The sequence below is a fragment of the Chenopodium album genome, chromosome 2, assembly GCF_948465745.1.
Source record: "Chenopodium album chromosome 2, dcCheAlbu1.1, whole genome shotgun sequence".
NCBI classification, from domain to species: domain Eukaryota; kingdom Viridiplantae; phylum Streptophyta; class Magnoliopsida; order Caryophyllales; family Amaranthaceae; genus Chenopodium; species Chenopodium album.
In genome coordinates this window covers 23,724,074-23,737,476 of record NC_137835.1, presented here as the reverse complement: position 1 = coordinate 23,737,476, position 13,403 = coordinate 23,724,074, and the positions used below count along the sequence as shown (strand labels likewise).

At 31.7% G+C, this 13,403-nt stretch overlaps 1 protein-coding gene and 1 long non-coding RNA gene across 2 annotated transcripts; both read right to left on the bottom strand.

The window, feature by feature from the left end:
* Positions 1 to 304: 304 nt before the first annotated feature.
* On the bottom strand, positions 305 to 1,893 carry LOC145570656 (uncharacterized). Its single transcript, XM_081629795.1, has 2 exons — positions 949 to 1,893; positions 305 to 880 (listed from the first exon to the last, which is right to left on the bottom strand). The coding sequence occupies exons 1-2, from the start codon at positions 1,891 to 1,893 to the stop codon at positions 305 to 307; spliced, it is 1,521 nt and encodes a 506-aa protein (XP_081485921.1).
* A 9,325-nt stretch (positions 1,894 to 11,218) lies between these two features.
* Positions 11,219 to 12,006, bottom strand: LOC145584541 (uncharacterized). The gene is made up of 3 exons (XR_014100364.1): positions 11,836 to 12,006; positions 11,633 to 11,700; positions 11,219 to 11,513 (listed from the first exon to the last, which is right to left on the bottom strand). It is a non-coding gene; the product is annotated as an uncharacterized LOC145584541 (long non-coding RNA).
* Between the last annotated feature and the right edge of the window lie 1,397 nt (positions 12,007 to 13,403).

The following is a 13,403-nucleotide window of genomic DNA, read 5'->3' as shown; positions in this document are numbered from 1 at the left end:
TGTTGAGGTAACCATGTTTGAAAGGTTGTGTATACAAAAAAATTGATCTCCTGATGGATTCATGTGATTAAGTACTTCCACTTACTTGATAAAATGGCTACAAAAAGCCTCTTACAAATGCACTAAAGCTAAACCACCACTACCTTTCATGTGTGTTTCAATACTCTACCATACAAAATACACCTAACCACCTATTCATTGGTACACAAAAATAACTAAACAAAAGTGAAATTTAACATATCATTGTTCACTACTAAGTGGTTATGTGTGGCAGTGTGTAGTTGTTTGCTGTGTGTCTTTGTAATTAGTCTACATCTACCTCCATGTCTTCTGTTTCTGCTTCATGATTTCCCTGGGGTGCTGGCCTGAACATTGTGTTCAGGTATTCCACAGCTTCCACCACTATACTCCTTTCTACTTCAATCTGATTTGGGAGAATGCCTAAATTCTCAAGCTTTTTCTTGTTCATATGTGGGATTTTATACTTGTTCCCTCCTTCTGCCTTTAGAATCTTGATCATGCATCTTTGTAATGTCACCCAAATGTACTTGTTTACTTCTGGTTTGAAATTGTTATAAGACTCAATGACCTTTTCAACAAGTTCATCTACATTCTTTGGAAAAGATTGATATTGCAAAGATTGAATAGATCTAAATAGACCTAAGTTTAACACATTCAAATCTGGTGATTGTGCTGGTTGGAATACAAACTCAATGTTAAATCCATTTGCTTGTGTTGCTTGAATGAACTCTTCATCTCTTGGTATTTGATGTGGCCTTGCATTATCCCATTGAATCACCACATTTTTGGGCAAACTTGCTGGCCATTTTGACACTATTGCTGGTACGACTTTGTGAAGTAGCATGTCCTTATTGCATCTCTGTTGACATTTTGAAGTGCTTTTGTGACCAATGTGCCAGCTGGTCTGTTTTTGCTTGACTTTTTTGCCCTTTCTTGATGTGTGAATGGGAATATCCCATATTTCCCATCATGTAGGAGTTCCCCATGTGTCCCATACAGAGGCTTTCCTATAATGGCCATGAACATAGCTTTTAATTTGAACCTCCTTGATTGTTGAGCCATATAGAGATCTTCCTCACTTGGTAGCAGATAAAATCTTCTTTTGTCTGGGTTTAAATAAAACCATTTCTCATCAATGTGGATGGAATACTTCATGTCATCAAATGTGGGGTTCTCATTCCCTTGGATTGGGTTTATGTGAGACAAAACCCACTTCATTCTTGCCACCTTGTGATCTAATGTTAGTGCTGGCTTGCTGCTTGCTGTGTGTGTTATGATTCTCCCCTTTTTCTTCAAATAATGAAGAGTAACATGTGAAATTTTGAGTGCTGCAGCATATGATCTTTCTGTTTGCCGTAAGTGAAGTGGGACTGATTGTAGGAATTCATCAGAAAATTCCATTGGCTTTGGACCTGTCCTTCCTATCTTTTTGGACCTGACATCAATCAAATTCCCTTCTGCCATCTGCCTTTTTATTTCATTGAACAGTCTTGTGATTGTTGATTTAAGAACCTTGAACTTGATTGATAATTCTACCTTGTAGCCTCTTGGTAGGTTACCATCTTGCATTTTCAATAGCATTGCATCCACAATCTCTCTCTTTTGATGCATATTTAGCTGTTTTCTGTTTGGTTGGTGAGTCCCTTCTTCAAACAATGATGCTTGTGTTTCATCTTGCTGAGTTTGATTATTGTTGTTAATGGTTGTGTCTTCTATTTCCGCCTCTTCTTGCATATTGTCATTGTCTGAGTTGTATGCTTCAAAATCTGCATCTTGCAGCTGCTCTTCATAATCGTAGTACATGTCTGCAATTTCTTCCTCTGAAATTAAGAGTTCAATGTCGAAAAAAGGGTCTTCATCTATTGCTGCCATGTCTTTTGTTTCCTGTTTTCACTTGTAGATTGCTGTAGATGGTGAAGGGGGGTGGGCTGATGAAGGTTTTTGATGAGATGATGCTGCCCTCAAGTTGAAGCCTTGATGATTTGATGACTAACTTCAGCTTAGCACTAATTTTAGATTAGGAGTAATTTTTTGGGTTGTTTATGGGCTAAACGTATGTAATTAGTGCTAACTTTTGGTGATTTTCATCTAGCTTTTGAACAAACTTTGGTATGTAATTATTGAGAAGCATTCAATGCTTCATGAATGATGGAGGCTTCTATTTATAAGCCTCATAAATGTTGTAATGAAATCAGAAAACTTGGATTTTAAGTTTTTGTTTTTTAAAAAGTTAGAGGGAATTTTAAATTTCCCAAAATCAAAATTTTTATGAAAATTTGGGGGGGAAAACATACTCCCTCCAAAAAAATCAGATTTTCCCTCTTTATTTGCAAGTGAGGGGGACCACCTTTCTCTCTCTACTCACTTTAATTAACTCTCTTAAATCCCTCTAATCTTTGTCATCCAAATTTTGCCTTGGTAACCGTAATCATGTGCAAAGTTGCACATAACTATTAACAGAGGGAGTACAAGCCCAATTCCGATGAATAATGAGGAAGTTATGGCCAAATTACTAAACTGGGCTCGGTTTAATACTTATATGCGGCCCAATGATTTAGAGGAGGGCCTAATATGGATTTATCATTCCTAATGCAATTAGAATTGATTTTAGTCTTCTAGATTCTTCTAGAAGGTTCTTTTCATTCCTAATTCAATTAGCATTGATAAATTGACTTTGGTTGACTTTTTAGAGTTTTAATCAGAATAAAAGAGTGTTTTTAAGGAAAATACGATTTTGCCCCTCTGTACGGCTAAATTTTATCTGAATTAAGAAAACGCGTGAAAATAATAATTAGCGCCTGACTACATACATTAGCGTCTGGCGCTAATGCTTGGCGCCTGGCACTAGCCTTAGCGCCTGACGCTAATCTGTTTTATCCTCGTCGAAACTCTGATTTATTTTTCTATCCGTTTGGCTAATTTTCTCTATAAATAGCCTCCTAAAATCTCTGTTTTTCATCATCAACTATCACCAATTCTCATCAATCCTTCGCATCAAAAATCACCAACTCTCATCTAGCCAAGTTTGAAGTTGCCTTCGCCCTAGACGTGAAAGGTTTTAATTTCTGAGGGTTTGGTCCTAAATCTCTATTTCAATTATTTAATTTAACTGTTTATTTTATATTTTCCTTGAATTTACTAACGTGTATATTTTGTTATTAGAAAGAGATACGAGGCATCCAAATAAGTGCTTTAATTGATTTTATTAATATTATGATATATCAATCATGTTTAAGTTGTTATTATGATTCCTAGTGTCATGTTAGGGCGTTTTGATCTTCCTAATATCATGTTTAGGGTAACAACTAAAATTTCTAATATCAAATATGCTTATTGTGATTCCTGCGCTGCTTCCTATTTTCTTTCTTAATATCATGTGAGTATCATGTTAGGCATATATATTTGATTTTTAATGTTTAGTGACATGCTAGGGTTTGTTATTAATCTTGTTAGTATCATGCCTAGGATCTTGCTATTATTATGCTTTATTTTTAACATGAACATGATTATGAATATTATTATTATTATTTTGATGATGATTAATTGATTATTATTATGTTGCTTGATATTTATTGTTATTGCTTGATCACACCTTTTATGCATGTTTAAAGAGAATTTGGTACTTGTAATCATGCTTAATAAGATAATTAATAATCTTGTTTAGGGTTAATATGATTATAATTCAAGTGATCGCCAATAATAGTTTTGTTTGTGCATTAATATTCAACCAACATAGATAAACAGGTTTAGGGTTAATCTTATTGATTGCATGTTAGTCATAAAGCGCACATGAATACGATCAGAATAAAGTAGAGGTCTATTATTAGGACAGGTTCAATCTCTTTTAGGTTGGATTTGTACCTTCATCCCCGAACTACCAGTCATGGTTCCAGACCTATTGGAGTTGACGATCTCCTGGATCGTTAAGGGGTGTAACCTTCACCCTGTGAACGGTTTACAAGTTCCTAAAACTTGTTGGCGACTCTTTTGCTCTATCTTCTTTCCCTTTGGACGCCACCATGCTTAAGTGTATGATTACAGTGGGGTTCAAGTTTGGGGTAATGCTTGAAATATTCCCTACAACACCCAAATCAAAGCTAATTGCAATAGCATATTTTGGGATTTGCCCCACAAACCAGTATACAAAGCTATATGAAGAAATAAATAAGGTAGCTCAAGAGATGTTTAAAACCTCAAGGAACACCGTACCTGAAGATTCTAAATGTCATAAGAACCATTCAATGCAATGCAAGCCTTTTTTCACTTTCTGCTTGGGGAGTGAGATCAACAACCAAAAAGCTCATGGCAGAAGATAATATTTATAAGATGTTGCACCTTGACTCCTTGAGTATAGACACTCATTTATCAACATATAAAACCAATCAAACAGGCAGACTAGAGATGACAAATGAATGCAATAAGGCTAAACATATTTACAACAGATTGACTTATTTGTGTGTAAGAATTATTTTAGAGATCAATTAAAAAAATGATGATTGAAGTCAAAGACTATGAAAAAAAACAAAAAACAATACATTGGAGTTCTAAAACAGGAGAGTCTAAGTTCAACCTGATAATACATTTAAAATTCCTACAAGAGTTATGCTTTCCACTATCAAATAAAAATAGCAAGCGAATCGTTACAAGAATTACCAAAAAGTAGCATTATCAACTCAAAAAGTAAGTAATATCAGCACAAAAGTAAATAGTATAAGCACAAAATTAAATAATATAATCGAATTGGGCTCATAAAATTGAGTTAAATGTGCATTGTAATCCTGACATTGATCGCCTTTACAAGAACCACAATGTGAGGGTAGTGACCTTCAACAAAACCATCCGCTAAAAAATTTCCCAGCAATATTAACAATACAACAACAACAATAAATTACATCTAAAACTAAACTAAAGCTCTTGAATATAAATATCCGAAAAACAACAATAAAATCCTATATGATTGCAAAATTCCAAATGCACCGACACTTATTTCTGCCAAGATAACAAATAATCTTGCTAAACAAAAATCCAAAGATTAATTATTCTTGCATAACTTAGCAAATTTAAACCTCAATTTGGTACAAAATCAATTAAGAAACAATTACCTGAATGTTTAGACAATCGCAATTACATGAATATCAAACATGTAAAACTCAATGCTAAATCCAAAAAAAAAAAAAGTTGTCACTTTAGTGTTCCATACTATCTCATACAGTCATATGACAAAAATCATAGAGAACTAAACTAAAAAATGCAGCAACTACCCTAACTAAAACAAACAAAAATGAAAATCCTAAAAAACAGTCTAAAAACACGAACAAAGAAATTGTAGTAATTTTAGCAATTTAACTTATAATTTTAAAACAAAGAATTGAAATAACCATAATTTTAGCAATCAAAATTTTAAATACACAAACATATAATTGTATAATCCCTAATATATGAATTGAAATAACAACGACTCAAAACAAATAATCAATAAAACCCTAAATTGCAAAAAACTTGTTCAAATTCAAATTATCAAAGAAAATAATGATGATAAAAATCAAATCAACAACCTGCCCATAAATTTGCTAGAATAATGATCAAGGATAAAAAGTTACGAATTTTAGAAGAGGACTTGCAAAGAGCTTAGTTATTGCAACATTCGCAGAAGAGAATTTCAAAGAGGAGAGAGAAAATGGAATGAAGAGAGAAAAAGTGAAAATAGAAGAAACGAAAAAATTAGGGTAGTCATTCAAAACGCATAATTACAATTTTGCCCTTAATGAGGCGGGCAAGATGACAACCATTAGATTATGTACGATCAACGGTCACGATGAGTTCCTAGTTCCTATTATAGGCCTTATATATATATGTACATAGGGGAAGGCTCTCGTGAGAATTTTTCTTATATGAGAATTTTTCTTATGTGAGAACACTCTTTATGTTCTAAATTTTTACTCGTATGTTCTAAATTTTAAATATGATGTTCTAAACTTTTCCTTAGGTGTTCTAAATTAAATCAAATGTTCTAATTTAGTATTCACATGTTCTAAACCATAAATTAGTTAAGTTTGATGTCAAAAATCTTAAATAACTTGTTCCAAAATTTTAATTTATATGTTCTAAATTTTAAAACGTGTGTTTTAAGATTTTTAATTATATGTTCCAGATTTTAAAGCGTATGTTCTATTTTTTTTACACGTATGTTCTAAATTCTTTACTCACACTTTCTATATTCTATATCAGTTTGTTCTAAATTTTATTCACATGTTCATAATCTTAAATCAGATGTTCTAAATTTACTCATATGTTTAAAATTTCATAAAGCAAATTTTATAAATTTTTAATCACTTGTTCTAATTCTTAAATCAGATGTTCTAAACATATTACTCACACAAATGTTCTAAATTATTACTCATATGTTCAGAATTTTAGTTTGAGTCACATGTTCTAAATTTTAACTCGCATGTTCTAAATTTTTACTCACATGTTCTAAATTTTTACTCATATGTTCTAAATTTTAAATCAGTTCTCATATAAGTATGAATTCTCACATATGAACCTATTCTCACCGGATCCCTCCCCTATGTACACACACACACACACACATATATATGTATAACTCTTATGAATTTATTAAAGGCATGATTTTTATTATGTTTTGATATTGATTTTGGGATTTTGGATGTTGTTAAATTATTAATATAAATTTGAGATTTTTATTTAGTCATAAACCCCAAATGATAAACCCTAGAAATTGGGGATTTTGTATAATTGGTTAGGGGTTGATGCTAGGTTGTTGTTATTGACTAATTCATGGTCTAAACATATTTTTAATGTGTTCAAAGCCCTCAATTTAATGCTGCAATGTAATTATACACACTACACTTTAATTATTGAGTTAGGGTTTGATTACCCATAAAAGAGGAAAAACATTTTAATGATTAAAATAATATTTCCTTGTCTAAAATTGATGTTTAATATTAAATAAGCATGCTGGCCTGGAATTTTATTTAAGTCATGAAAACCAAGTCTTTTCGAAATGATTTGAAGTGCCCACTTAAAGAAAAGGTTTTATAGCTTTATGTCATTAAAAGGGTTTGATTAGTATGGTTTAAAGAGCATTATAGATGTTGGAAATTTGTGAGACTAGGATTAATTATAGTTATGTATATTTGATTGTAGGAAGTTTCGAGCTAAGTGATTTCTAGCGAGTGTGGCCGATTTAAGGCGATATTCAAGGTACGTATGTGCACAAGAATATTTGTGTATGAGTAGTATTATTTTAATTAGGATTGTGAAGTTTAATTGAAGTGATGATTTAGTAGCATGTTTGGTTGATTATATGCTTGGAATTGATGTGAGTTGAACATGAATTATTATGCAAGCATGTAAATATGATATTTAAAGCATGATACAAGTTGAATATATGTGAATCATAAAAGTATATTTTATATTTAAATATCAAGGAAGCATGAAATTATTAAGCAAGACTTATGTATGTTTTAAAGAGCCATAACTAGAGTTATTGAACATTATTCTCACCCATTTATTATTGATGTTGAGTCAAGGAAGTTAGTTTATTTATTTGCTCACTCAAGTAATTTGAGACTGATCGAGTCAAGAAAGTTTATTAGTGTATTCTATGGACCAAGGTAGTAATCGTGCAATTTTGTTCACAAAACTAGGCAAAAAACCTTAATTAAAATAAATACTATGTGCTCACTAATTTTGTGCACAGAATGCACTAATCCTTGCCTAGTTTTGTGCACAGAATGCACTAGTTTTGTGCATAAAATTGAATGGAAAGCGTGTTCTATTATTTTTATTAATGATAGGGTATTCATGTTAGTGTGGTGCATATTACTCAGCTTTTGTTGATTAGTACTTTTGTGTTTGTGTTTGGCTTTCCTTTGGTTGGCCCTAACATGACCCATTTATATGGTGAGTAGAGGGTTGAAATAAAGGGGAAGTGACAGGTACTTGAAGCACGAAGAGCATGATGGGAATGAGTGCTGAGAGTTATTTGTTATATGCTTTCCTAGTGTTATATATTGAATTATTAATGATGGACAACATTGTTATGTTTACTTTAATTTGGATGTCAAAAGGGTTGTGTTTAGATTAGTTCCAACTTGTGGTTTATTTATTTCTATTTTTTTGTAGGTTCTAAACTCAAGTTTTATTTTGAAAGTTAGTTTTTATTTTAGACTTTCGCTGTGTAACCTTGAAAAATAGCCCTAGTCATTATCACGGTGGCGGTAATATTTTGGATATTTCCTTAAAATAGTTTTATTTAGAGTAAAATGAGTACTTTAAAATAAGGAAATTTCCTGGGTATTACAGTTGACTCCCTGTCCCCGTTTCGACAGCCCGTCCCCTCCCGCCCTTAAATCCAACCCACTTCCCTAATCCGTCCCCGATTATTCAAACCCCCATCCCAATCCTGATTCTGACCACCCATCCTTCCTTCATCCTAAATTCGAGACCCTCCCACCCCGACCATGCTTAAAACCCATCAAAACAAGACCCAAAACCCACCCTACAACTACCGAAACAACACCTATAGCCCCTGAAACTACCTCGCGTCCCCCCAAAATAACCAACAACCACCTAAAATCCACATGGCCTATCCTCTAACACCCACAAACCACCCCCAATCTTAAGTATGGGTTTTAGGTTTTCCTAGAGGTTCGACAGTTTGTAGGGCAGGGTATTGAGGCTCACCGACAATTTTTAGGGCAGGTTCTTGAGGCTCGCCGATCTTAACTTTCACCGGTAGGATGCCAGAACGGCAATGGAAGATGATATTTTTTTCTTTTAAGTTTTAGTTCTTTTTTTAAATAAAATTAAAATCATTATTATTAATGAAATGTGTTAAATTAAAAAAAAAAAAGCTAATCACAATGAGACACGTGTCTAATGTAACCTACAAAACCGGTTATCGATTTTTTGTTCTACAAAACAGGTCATGTTATTTTGAGAAAAATCAAAGGTGGTTCCATTTTAGGAAAATGGCTGAAAGGTGGGATTATTCTTGGCAAAATTTTATATTCCCAAAAATGGAATGTTAAAGAAAAAATTCCCATTTTATGTAAAACGTTGTCTAAAAATCTTAATAAGTCAACTCTTTTTTCTTTTTCTTTTTTTTAATGTTAATAGTAATAATTAATCCATACTTTGTATATATAGTTTTAAAATATTGTGCACTTCTTATCTTGTAATTGATTAAACTTTCCTATTTATATTGATTGACAATTAAATTAACTATTGATTGAACTTTCCTTTTTATATTGATTTACAATTAAACTAGATTAGTCATGTGCGATGCATAATTTATATTCTAGTAATCAATATGAACAAATTTATTAATATGTTAAATAGGGGTAGTACATACAAAGTCCTATACTATGAAATTATTTTACTTAATATAAATTATTGGTTTACTCATATAAAACTAAAAGTAAATATTACTTTTTATCAAAAAAAAAAAAGTAAATAATACTTAGCAAATAGATATGTACATTGGAAAGTGCAACAAAATTGGAAGTATTTCATCCAATGAAGGAGTTTTGAAGAAAAATAAGTACTGATTTTATTTATTTATTTTTGTTATGTTTGATATTAATATAATTAAAAATAATTAAAGTATAAGTATTTAATATAAGTATAATAATTTCTTATAACATAAATGAGATTTTAAAAAAGTAATAATAACAATGTTCCAATAAAACAGGTCTCTCATGTACAAATGTAAGGAAAAGTAAAACCCAAAACCTAAGAGACATGCTATATAAAAACATGTCTGTTATGTACAAATGTATAAATATTACTAAAGGAATAATCGTTGATAACATCACTTTTTTCAAAGTATACACATGCCAGCTTATCCTTTATTTTTTTTCCCCGCCCAAACTTTTTTCCCTTTATTCATATTTATTTAAAAAATCTAAATACTGATTCCAGAGTAGTTTAATACAGTTTATTAAACTTTTTAGTTTTCATTGCTTTTTTAATTTTTTTTTAAAAAAAAACCTCTTAAAAACCTCAAGGAAAACAAATATCAACCTTTTACAATTTACATGTGATTATTCCGTCTAATTACAAAGTTCTCTAAGTTTTATTATAGACGTAAGTTTTCTTTTGTTTATATTATTTTATTTTTTGTCGTATGGTTTATGTTAATAATATCGTCTGTAATATAAAGATTTTACATATTTTGACTGATATGTCTTTGAAGTAATTTACACAATTATAAAAACTTATGTTATATCCGTGCATCGCACGAAAGTTATTCTAAGAAAAAGTAAAACCCATGATAAGAGACCTGTTTTATATATAACAGGTCTCTTATATTTTAAACATGAAAGAATATGCGCTCTGGTGTGGGCCTTATGGGGGCAAAGACATCCTCTAAGTGACCTATTATCTTAAATAACGGGTCTCTTTGAACAACCTTTTTTTTTTTTTTCCTTTTTTTTAGGGGAATGCTACCCTTGTGCTTTTGTGGATTCGCCACTAAGAGTATGAGAGTGACAGGTTAGGGAGAAATATAAGGAGAAACTAAGTTTTGTATTTGAAATATATTTATTCAAAAGAAGACTGTAATTTTGTTATCTTGGGTTGTAAACTTGTAATCTATATTCATTTCTCCTTCCTATAATTTTTATTAATATTTGAGTTAGCAATTCGTAAATTTTATAACTCTTACACATAATTGGGTTGGTTGGTATCAGGTTGAACATAATTGGGTTGGTTTTGTTTACATTTAAAAAAAATCAACAACCATGCAATTCGATTTTGCTGGACTAGGAATTGTGAAGCTTCTCAATTCAGATTATAAATAGACATTGCTAGTGCTTAGTATTTAGTTGAGAGCTTGGATTCTCTAAATAATGTAATAGAAAGCCTACAAAACTTGATAAAGAATCACCATTCAGAGCCTCGATCTGATTTACTGAACAGAATTGAAGTGTTTGGAGCGAGCTGCGCTGACCTGAACTGATAGAAGCTGAACTGAACTAACATTAAGCTGAAGAGAACAGTCCCTGCTTCGGGGTTGGATTTTCCAAGCCTGTACAGGCTCCATTGCAGCCAGCCAGCCAGCCTAACACGAGCACGACCGACAAGCCCATTGCCAAGTGTCAAGACATGGGCGTAAGGCGATCAGTCACTTGATAGTTAATATCCAACCATAAAAAAGAACCATCACAAGTTGATCATATATACTGTATTACATACCATTAAATAAAAATACACAACTTTGCAGGCCTGCCAAAACACAGGGCCAGATTTACAACTACGTAATTACACAATTAAAAGAAACCTATACAATTACCAACTGGTATTATTACAAACAAAGAAAACCATAATTAATTTAATTAGAAATTAAGATCAAATTAACCACCGTTTCCTGGATGCTTTGGCTCATGATTTGGATTAGCTCCAGTTCCTGGATAATCATTTATTTCAATTTCCATCCTTCCTTCTACTCTTTCACTCCCCTTCACCTAATTATAATCATTACCCAAATCAATTTTTGCCTGATTTTCATTAATTTCATACACTAATCTTCAATTAAACAAATCATTATTTAATCTATGAAAAATTAAAGAGTTGATCTTATTACCTGAGATGCCACAATTACACGAGGTGATGATGATAAATCTAGCCCATTTTGATTGAGGACCAAGCTTCCTAACAAGAAATTTGATCAATTGATCCAAATTATTATAAACTAAAGTTTTAAAAAAATATAAAAAGTTTGTAAATGTAGTTTTAAATATCAACCAAATTGAAATTGACATGAAAATAACAAGTTAAGAAACTTACTTGATGCAAGCGTGGACAAAATTAAGGAAAAGAAAAGTATAATAACAAGATTAAGTATTTTTGTGTTGCCCATTTTTTCTGATATTTGGCAAGATAAAATATAGAGAAATGATGAAGGTTTTAAACACAACTCTTGTCTACCACCTACCTAACTTTCAATGGCACAGTATATATAGCGGTTAACCGCCACATAAATTATCATCAATATTTATACTGTGTATTATTTTTAAAATAAATAAATTGTATGATTCCATCTAAATGGGTATGACTAATTGACTATATCGTTTGCATCTTTTTTTTTTTTTTTTTTTTTTATTATAATTTTTATTATTAATATTAGGTGATTACTGATTAGTAAACGTTATTAATCATTTACATCTTTCTTCTTTCTTTTTTTTTTTTCTTTTCTAATATATAGTAAACGTTACGATTTTCTTTAAGTTTGGACCGTATTTGATACGTGTCTGTATATTACATTTCTTTCGTTTCTAAAAGATACAACTAATTCAACCAAAAGGTTAAACTAATAGTTGAGGTAATATACCAAATGGTTGTTGGTGTAGTGGTGATTGGGACTATACTTGGTAGGGAGGACTCATGTTCGATCCCCCGCGACAACAATCGGGAAGGGACTGAAACCTAACCACCCAGAACTGATCCCCGAATCCGGATTAGCCCAAAGGGTGAACCGGGTGGAAAACCAAAAAAAATAGTTGAGGGAATATGTTTTATATTTTATCACACCCTTTTACACAAGAGACCGTTGGGCTTGAAGTGTGGATGCAACATGAGCACTCCCCATACCCTGCGCATAGTATTCCACTTTAAAAGTGGGGGTGGATGAGATTTGAACCCATAACCTTTGTATCACGTTAGCTCCGACACCATGTTAGAAAATCATCTCAACCAAAAACTTAAGTTAATGGCTTTCTATGACTTGAATTGATTTCAGGGTTTTTAATTTCTATAAAATAATACAAATATTAAATACTTTCCCATGACCCGAATTGATTTCATGGTTTTTAATCCTAGTTGTAAAATAAGAATTGGTGATCCAACAATTATAATTGTAGGGATGGCAAAAATGACAATACCTATCCAGTTATCTCCTATGCTCGATTCCGGTGTTCGAGAACAATTTACACTCTACATCTAAGAACCATTTATATACATCCGGGTGCACTTAAAGCTAGGTATTTTTTTGTTCATTTGATCGATATAATTCTGCTCATTCTAAATTTTAAAATGAGCAAAAAAAAAAAAAAAAAAAAAAAAAAACAAAAAACAAAATAAGGAAATCAAACGAACATTTGGGTGCATTGCACCTTACACCCGGGGGTATATAACAATTACTACCCTACGTACTCCTAACAAGTTAATGCAATTTCCGATGTCCCAACTCTACCCAAAAGTAAAAACATAATGTAGGAGATAAACCTTACTTCGATTCACCATTTTAACATATTAACACGCGTATAAATGTACAATTATGATTATACAAGAAATAAATATTAAAATAATAAGAGAGAAAAATAATTCGAATTAATAATAGTAGTGTTAAAAATTAC

What these genes read in the sequence shown, in the direction of transcription:
- LOC145570656 (XM_081629795.1), bottom strand. Translation starts at nt 1,893, where the DNA reads ATGGCAGCAATAGATGAAGACCCTTTTTTCGACATTGAACTCTTAATT. An exon ending in CATTCACACATCAAGAAAGG is followed by an intron (nt 881 to 948) that starts GCAAAAAAGTCA and finishes AAATGTCAACAG; the next exon opens with AGATGCAATAAGGACATGCT.